Genomic DNA, 9,607 nt, shown 5'->3' on the forward strand with positions numbered 1-9,607 from the left:
GACACATCGGTATTCAGAGGGTTGTGGTTTCTGTTTGCAAAAATTATAGAGAGTTAAGACGCAGGTACAGCAAACAATTAGGAAAGAAACATTATGTCACCCACTATTGCAAAAGGATTGGAGTAAAAAAAAAAGAAATCTTGCTACTCTTAAATTGGGCCTGAGTGAAACCACAGCTAGTGCACTGTTCACACTTGGTTCCACATCTAAGCAAGGATGTACTTCCCATAGAAGGAATGCAAGAAAGGTTCACCAGACAAATTCCTGGAATGAAGAGATTATATTAACAGAACAGATCAAGCTATATTCAGAGTTTAAAAGAGAGAGAAGTGATTGCATTTAAACATTTAAAATTCTTAAGGGTTTTGATAGAGAAAAGCTGCGAAGCAATTCCCCTTGGTTGGGGAACGAGTGACACGAGTCTCAAAATAAGAGATTAGCATTTAGGACACTGATGTGAAAAAAATCTCTTGACTTGAAACGGTTCTTTGGAATTCTTTGCTCTAGAGTAAAGTGAATGTTAATTTGTTGACTGTATTCATATCAGAGATTAACAGTTTTTTTTTAAGATACTAAAGGAATCAAGGAATATGGAGATACCGTTGAAAACTGTAACTGAAGTAGAAAATTAGCCACGAAAGTAATGAATGGTAGAGAAGGGGGATGGAGGTCAAAGGATCAATGGCCAAATGTTCTTAATTATGAGGTCAGGGGGTAAAACGTGCATAACAAAAGTCCCAGTTGTATCATATGTTCTAAGACCAGTGACAAGGACGTGCATAAGATTATACACAGAAAATAAATATTAAAAATTGCATTTAAGCACGGACACAGAAAGCACCACGTCTTTTTATCCAAATGTTTCCATAATTCCTAAGGTGCACACTTACCGCATGCGCACAACACAGCCCCACCTTTAAATCTGTTTCTTTCCAATTTTGATATGGACGGTCCTGTTCCTGAAAGTACAAATCGCTTCTTTGAATTATAAACTGATATTGAGGTAATTTTTGGATGGCATCATTTATATATATATATAGTAAGGGAAAGCGATGTTAATCTTAAAAGGAGAATTGTTAATGCTAACAATCACTGCACACTAGGAAAAAAAAGACTTGTATAAAATGTGTAATATTCAAATATAGTTACAAATGAACAACAGGCTGTTTAATAAAGCCAGAAGATTATAAAATCAAATTACTTTGAAAATTTTTGTAAAAGTGGGAAGCAATATTTAAACTTAAGGGGTTAAAACAATATTTATAAACGTCTAAATTGTGAAAAATTGCAGCTCGATAGAGCAAGTTATAAACAAAAGTGATTCTTATAAGCTATGAAAGCTCAAATATTTAGTGTCCATATCCATTTTATGAAAAGGATCATCTGTTTCCCAATCTTGATTGTGCAGTGACATAAAATTAAACTGTAATAAAAACAGTTTAATTTTCAGAACAATGGAGCCCACTTTGTGTCCAAATTGTCAGAAGGAAAGAAAAAGATATTATATAGGCTAAGGCAAACATAAAATAAAGCAACTAATAAATTAAGAAAAATGAATACTGCAGGACGGTATATATTTTAACCTCACTAAATCTTAATTAAAAAGTAAGAAATTGTGCACAAAGATTGCATATTTTGAACCTCACTTAGGTATCTTCCACTTTTCCTATAATCGCCCTTTAAGCTTCATGAGACGAGTTTGTACTCTGCCTACAGCACAAAGACTTCTACCATTGAAGTTACAAAGAAGGGCAATTGTCTCCACGTCACACCATCCTAAATCTGCCTTGTGGACGTCACCATAGCAACAAACTAACAGTACTAACTCCTCAATGGCTCACACCATCACATTTGCCTTGTTTTGCTCTCCCCACAATACGTAACACTAATGATAAATCCCACTTTTTTTGGTTCTTTTTGTGTGGGTTCCATTTGTGGCCATAAGCTGCTCTTAAGGCCATTCTAACACCACTGTCAAGAATCACTTCCGAACAATTTACTAATAGTTAACATCATAGTGGTGGGTGAGTGGTGGGGACTTGGAAGTGAAAGAAAAGAAGGTGGTTCCCCTGCGTGGGAAGGTGGCTGTCAGGTAACATTGACGATGTACGAAAAGGTTTGAAATTGCTTTGATGACAAAAGAAGCGACGAAAAGCAGGTTTATACATTGCTGAGACAGTAAAGGACAAATCTTTAGTTAGATAACAAGATAAAACTAAACATGCTGTATAGTGTAGTTGATGCAAGATAGATTGAAAATGAGATGATATTACGGCATGGAAGGGCAAAAAGATATCTATCATAGAGCAGCTTCCCCATATAGTATTCCACTGTGGGATAATTTTATGGGATAAGTTTACGATTCACTTTAAATTCAGAGATTAACTGAAGAAAGAATTTTGAAGTACTAAATATTCACACAATAGTGAAAACATTTAACTTAAGCTACTTTGATTGCCCTATTCTAACTGACCCAATCATCTGTTGTAACATTTTACACTTGCAGGTAATTATGCAACAAGTTCAAACACAATCCAATGGTCTTCACTTATGTAACTCACAATGATACAGAGAAAGTTATGGAAGGTTATTTTAGTACGTTCAAGATAGAATAAAAATCCAATCAGATTTCATAGAGGAGTATTTACTTTTCACTGACCTATTAGCCGCAGAACTGTTTGAGTCAATGCAAGCAAACCAGAGTTCAACAGAAGACTGAGACTGTTGGCTCCATGCTCAAGCGTCAACATATTTATCATGATGAGTAGAAAGCGAGCTTGTGGAATGGTACCAAGACTTGGTGCTGAAGGATTCTCATTCGTTACAGTATGCAGAGGGACAGACTGCATGCCTAAAATGATGATATTTATAATTAGTAATATTTTGATCAAGCAATTTACAATTAGTAACTCTCATCTCAAACTGAAACCAATCTTCGAAAATGATCAGGTCATGAAGATCCATTAAAAACAATTAATCTCTTGCAATAACTCTGTGTAAAAGGTTATGGATTATCCTAGAACTGTAACATTTTTTAGCACACAAGATATTTACTGTTTATGGACAATCAGCGGATTGCTACTCATTATAAGAATATGGCATCTTATTTTCTTTGTTGTCCAAGACTCGATAAATGCTGCTTTGCCGTTGCCTTTGTTCCTGAGATACTGCTCGCAAATGTAGCATTTGACATTTGAATTTACAGATAAAATATCATGAAACAGTGATAAAATTGTGTCATGCGCTGCAAGTCATATTCCAACACATGAATGAAGTTTAGCCAATAACTTTAACAAGATGCATCAGAATGTAACCATGTGTACATAAGTAATTATGACTTAGATACCTGACTGTTACATTTTGAGTTCAAAAATATGAATGACCAGGACTCCTTTTCTTCTGCCCTGACTGTTTTGCAGGTGCTATTAGCTTAACAGCGGATGGTGCCACAGACCTGCTCTCTCCAATAGAGACATGCACTCTGCCCTCATCCTCAGGATTGTTCTGTCTTTCTACAACAAACTTGTTTCTAACTGTCTTCATGCGTGATAGGATACCTTGTTATTTTAGAAAAGTGCTTTTTTTTCTACTCTTCTACACTTATTATTTTGAAGTACTGAACTATTCACCTCATTTTTTCTATATAAAAGCTTTCGATTGTTGCATGGAATCAAGCTTCCAGAAAACCTCATATCACTCTCAATGTTAGTTTTATTTTGAGCTCCATGTCTCCCCTTCTGAACACACTAAATGCAGAAATGCATATCAGACTTAAAAATACACATGATTCTCTCCACGGCAGAATCAAAGTTACTAAATGTGACGATGCTGTCTCTTTAACAAAGGTTATTTTGTCCTCGGGCTTTTTTTTTTCCCCAAAAGAGTTTGTAAAGCTGGAAGTTTTTGTTGCAAACGTTTCGTCCCCTGGCTAGGCGACATCATCAGTGCTTGGGAGCCTCCTGCGAAGCGCTTCTTTGATGTTTCCTCCGGTGTTTATAGTGGTCTGTCCCTGCCGCTTCCCGGCACACAAACCAACAGCCACGCTCAGACAACAACTCACCAGAACGAAGGAACCGATACCCAACATGAGCAAGACGAATGTAGTGTACAAAATACCATACAAGGACTGCACAAAACACTATATAGGACAAACAGGAAGACAGCTAACAATCCGCATACATGAACATCAACTAGCCACGAAACGACACGACCAGCTATCCTTAGTAGCCACACACGCAGACAACAAGCAACATGAATTCGACTGGGACAACACTACTATCATAGGGCAAGCCAGACAGAACAGCCAGGGAATTCCTAGAGGCATGGCATTCATCCACAAACTCCATCAACATTCTTGTCTGAGCGTGGCTGTTGGTTTGTGTGCCGTTATGAGTCCTAGGGGTCGCAGTAGTCTGGCTGTCAGTTCCGAGATGCTCCTGATGTATGGTAGTGTGGCTCGTCCTTTTGGTTGTGCTATGTCCTCGTTCCGTGGTCTTTCTCTTAGGCATCTGTTGATGAAGTTGAGGAATTCCTAGAGGCATGGCATTCATCCACAAACTCCATTAACAAACACATCGACCTGGACCCAATATACCAACCACTACAGCGGACAGCTGAAACTGACAACCGGAAGCGGCAGGGACAGACCACGATAAACACCGGAGGAAACATCAAAGAAGCACTTCGCAGGAGGCTCCCAAGCACTGATGACGTCACCTAGCCAGAGGACGAAACGTTTGCAACAAAAACTTCCAGCTCGGCGAACAGAACCACAACAACGAGCACCCGAGCTACAAATCTTCACACAACCTTGGAGTTTGTAAAAGCAGAGGTGCTAAAATGTCTGGAAATGTCTACTTTAACAATAGCAGGGGAGTGGCCAGTTCTCCTAGTTAAGGTTTTTTTCCCCTAGTTTGGTTTAGTTGTAGCAGTCACAGAAGCTGCTACAGTGCAATAAGGTTCTATGCTTCAGAAGATTATCCTTGGCTGACTTTTCTCTCTGAAACCTCTCTTGCCTATAAGAACTTGTGTTTGAGTTTACCTTTTGCCAAGGAGTGTATTTGTGGGATGCTACAGGAATTGTAACAGCTCCTTAGTTAAGTTGCTAAGTCGGGTCGGTTAATATTTCCAATAGTTGTTATTCTAGATTTTTTTTCTTCCGTTTGTGTTTCAACTGCAGTTTTCAAATAAATTCTGTTTTGCTTAAAGCGAAGTGGTTTGACCAGCTGCATCACACCTGGAATATCCACTTCTTAGCCTTTAAACTAAGAAAACGTTAGCGTCTAGGCTACCTACTTAAAATATTTTGAGGGGTACCAGCCTGGTCCATACCACTAAATAATAACGACAAATCATGAACCAAGCAACTCTCAATTATTAATCCGTCAGCCAAAGAAATTTCTAAGAGATTTTAGCACATTCAATAATTTGTGGAATGGCATTAGGTAAACATCTTAGTTGAAGAGTCAGTGCCAATACAACGCGTCAACCGTCAATCCTCTGTAACAATCATCTGGTTCTGTGAATAGCACCATATCTTTCACTAAAGCAACAATTAATGGACCATGCTACTGAATGTATAAGTACTGTACATCAACCTAAAATAACATAATCTTACCTAGATCATCAAATCTACCTTGTGCATCCAACAGCATAGTCCGAATATTCTGAATAGCCCAGGCATAAAGCTTTCCAAAAGTAACTTCCAGTAACATACGGTTAAATGGTGGTATGAGATCCACATCCTTCAAGCAGTCTGAAACAGGTTCACTAAACAGAGGATTTTAATTTCAGTATGAAGGCAGACAGGAGTCAAATCCAACACTGAAAAACTTAATCTTTTAAAACTCACTGGTGAGCCAACACAAAAAAAAATCAACCGCCTGGATTCTGACATCAACAGAAAAACAATGTTACTTGTCATGGACTCAGGTGAAAGCTAGATGCAGCAACTTCAGTGGCACAGACTTCCCCTTACATTAAGTTTGAGACCGGCATCTCAAGAAATCCAGTAACCAGGATGTCATCAAGCAGGAGAAGCAATTACAATTGGGCAGCACTGTGGCTCAGTGGTCAGCACTACTGCCTCACACCACCAGGCACCTGGGTTCGATTCCAGCCTCAGGTGAATATCTGTGTGGAGTTTGCACGTACTCCGTGTCTGGGTGGGATTCTCTGAGAGTTCCGGTTTCCTCTCACAGTCCAAAGATGTGTAGGTTAGGTGAATTGACCATGCTAAATTGCCCATGGTATTCAGGGACGTGTAGGTTAAGTGCATTAGTCAAAGAAAATGTAGAGTGATAGGGGAAGAGAATGGGTCAGGGTGAGATACTCTTTGGAGGGTCAGTTGGACTTGTTGGGCTGAATGGCCTATTTCCTCACTGTAGGGATTCTATGATCTCCTTTGACAATAAGGTATTCTCAAAGATCACAAACATGGAAATACATGTTATTAAACCTCTTCACTTCAATTTGATTTCTCTAAAAGATCAGAATTTCTCATAAATGATCAGAACTTACACAGGGGACTGTAATAGAAACCAAAACAGCATAACTTCTTTTTTAAAACACTTAAAACACTGAATTTCTTACCAGCTCTGCATTAGAAACTAGTCATTTCAGCCAACTGAGCTAACCAAACTCTCATATTTTAATATGTCATTCAACAAACATTACATTTTCAGGGTCAACGATGCTGTTTAGCAACATAGTACACAGTTAAAAATTCAGCTATTCAACAAAGTACAATTTTGTCAATGATTTCCATACTTAGCTAGACTGTACAGAACCAAGAAGCTGCTGTCAGTCTCAGAAGAGTAAACAATTGAGATCTTCAATTTTGTCATCACTACCAACCCAAAATCTCAGAAGAATGAGAAGTGAGCTTACTGAAACTTAATGCAAGATTCTGAGGGGACTTGACAGGGTCGATGCTGTAAATGTGTCTCCCACCCACAAGATGAAACTAGAACTAAAGAACAGTTAAAATAAGGGGTTTCCCATTTAAGAACAAAGAGAATTTTTTCTTTAGTGGCATGAATCTTTGAAATGCTATTCCACGCAGGGCACTGGAGGCAGTTATCAATAAATACTTTTTAGGGCAGAAACAGATAAATAGATTCTTACCAATAACGAAATCAGTGGTTATGGAGGTTAGACAGTAATAGGGAGTTGAGGTGACAATCACATCAGCCAGGACCTTCCTGAATGGTGAAACAGGCTAGATGGGCTAAGTGTAGATTAGAGTGGTACTGGAAAAGCACAGCAGGTCAAGCAGCATCCGAAGAGCAGGAAAATCGATGTTTCGAGCAAATGCCCTTCATCAAGAATGCAGGCCTCCATTCCTGATGGAGGGCTTTTGCCCGAAACGTCAGTTTTCCTGCTCCTCAGATGCTGCCTGAGCTGCTGTGCTTTTCCAGCACCACTCTAATCTAGACTGTGATTTCCAGCACCTGCAGTACTCACTTTTGCCTAGATGGGCTAAGTGGCCTACACTCCTGCTCCCAATTTGTAAAAATCCAGTCCATTAATTCTGCTTATGTATCAGCAATAAATTTCCTTTCAAAGCTAAGATTTGTACCTTTAAATATTATTCAAACCAGACATAAAATTGAAAATAGAAAATTCAAGTATTCACGGATGAAGAACAGCAGAAGATCTGTAGTTGAAATCACAGAACTACTAAGTTATCATGACACAATGAGAGCTTTTTGCCACTGGATGAAAAATATTTCCGTTGATCAGAAATTCTAATAGCAGAGATCAATTTATTCAGTAATACTGGAGGTACCAACTTAAAGTCCAAAACCACATGGATATCCAGACCATATATACTGTTGGGTATGCAGTTTTCGGTGTGAACAGTTGAGAAACCACTTAAAATACAATTAAAAATAAGTATTTTTACCCTATATTTATCCCCTCAGGGATGAGTCTTTGCCAACCACATAACATGCCATATTGCACTGATGGAAGCAAAAAACTTTTTGATACCAGTTTAAGCATTGTGTCTATTCCCTCCAATCGAACTTCAGCTCTCTCCAGCTGCAAAAGCAAGCAACACATGAATAAACACTTGGAACTTGTCACAAAGGTGAGGAATTGTAACAGTAAAATAAAGCTTCTCAATATTGAAGCTTCCATTCAATGGAAAACTCTATCTTACTTGTTTTAAGAGACACTTTCGCATTTTCTCCACATCAATTGGCTCTTCTTTCAAGGCAAAGTCAAGTATATTTGCCATTAATGCCGATTGTGGAAAAGAACCCTGAACATTATGCTTCAGCCACTTGTATCTGTGAACATTTGCTACAGAAGAAAGGAGGGGTTGCCATTTGTCCTGGTTCACAGCACAAAATAAAAACACAAATCAGAATTGGCATGTCTTTTGGAGACCAAAAGCACAATAATTCAAAAGCACACAAGTTTACTGGTAGGCAAATGTTTGCCATTCATTTTTAAATTTACTCATGGGTTGTGTTGAATGCTAGCTAGACCAGCTTTTATTGCTGTTCAGGTGATGGCAGTAAGCTGTCATCTTCAACTACTGCAGTCCAATTTGTATAGATATACTCACAACGCTATTACAGAGGATTTTGATACAACACTGAAGGAACTGCAATGAATTTCCAGGTCAGGATTGTGAATGGCTTGAATGGAAACTTGCAGCTGGTAGTGTTCCCAAGTATTTGCTGCGCTTGTTCTCCAAGACAATAGCAGTCCTGAATTTTGAAGACGTTGTCAAAGTGGCCTTCAGGAATTTCTGCAGGCCATATTGTAAATGGAGCACACTGCTCCTGGAGGAAGTGAATGTTCTCGATATGGTGTTGGGATGACATCAAGTTTCTTCAGTGTTCTTGGAGCGGAAATTGTGGAGTATTTGATCACAGTCCTGAAATTTGTCTTATAAATAGTGCACAGGCATTGGGAAGTCACAAAATGAATGACTCGCTGCAGGATTTCTAGCCTCTGACTTACTGTTGCAACCACAGTATCTATACGATTAATCCAGTTTACTTCTGTCATTGATAACCCCAGGATGCTGGTAGTGAGCGATTCAGTGATGGTTATACCATCATTGTTGCAATACAGTTATAACTCTGGCAAGTTCACTGAGCCTGCCCACCATTCAATACAATCAATGCTGATCGAACACTAAAATTCCTTTTACTCATTCTATCTATATAATACGATATGCCCCCAGTGTTCAGAAGTCTGTTAGTCTCTACCTTAACTATGTTCAAATGACAAAGCCTCATAGCCCTCTTTGATAGGAAATCCCAATGGTTCACAACCCTCAAAAGATTTCTTTTCATCTCAGATCTAAGTGGCTCTAGACTCCCCCAACCGGTGGGAACATGTCACCTGTATCTACTCTAGATCAGAGTGGTGCTGGAAAAGCACAGCAGTTCAGGCAGCACCCGAGCAGGAAAATCGACATTTCGGGCAAAAGCCCTTCATCAGGAATAGAGGTAGATTGCCTGAAGGGTGGAGAGATAAATGAATGAGAGGAGGGTGGGGGTGGGGAGAAGGTAGCATGGAGTACAATGGGTGAGTGGGGGAGGGGATGAAGGTGATAGGTCAGGGAGGAGAGGGTGGAGAGGATAGG

The 9,607-nt window shown here is 39.1% G+C and overlaps 1 protein-coding gene across 6 annotated transcripts in view; it reads right to left on the reverse strand.

Annotated features, from left to right (window-relative positions):
* The window catches only part of herc2 (HECT and RLD domain containing E3 ubiquitin protein ligase 2), a 213,929-nt gene that overhangs the window by 117,516 nt on the left and 86,806 nt on the right, over window positions 1-9,607 (reverse strand). For 3 of the 6 annotated variants that reach the window (XM_043692293.1, XM_043692292.1, XM_043692291.1), the window contains exons 30-34: window positions 8,165-8,338; window positions 7,907-8,043; window positions 5,618-5,769; window positions 2,660-2,851; window positions 891-959 (exon numbers count right to left, since the gene is read on the reverse strand). In XM_043692293.1, the coding sequence (XP_043548228.1) occupies window positions 891-959; window positions 2,660-2,851; window positions 5,618-5,769; window positions 7,907-8,043; window positions 8,165-8,338 (724 nt within the window). The remainder of the gene's footprint in view (window positions 1-890; window positions 960-2,659; window positions 2,852-5,617; window positions 5,770-7,906; window positions 8,044-8,164; window positions 8,339-9,607) is intronic. The other 3 variants (XM_043692294.1, XM_043692295.1, XM_043692296.1) reach the window with 3 other exon arrangements.

This window comes from Chiloscyllium plagiosum, chromosome 6, assembly GCF_004010195.1.
Source record: "Chiloscyllium plagiosum isolate BGI_BamShark_2017 chromosome 6, ASM401019v2, whole genome shotgun sequence".
In the NCBI taxonomy this organism is placed as follows: Eukaryota; Metazoa; Chordata; class Chondrichthyes; order Orectolobiformes; family Hemiscylliidae; genus Chiloscyllium; species Chiloscyllium plagiosum.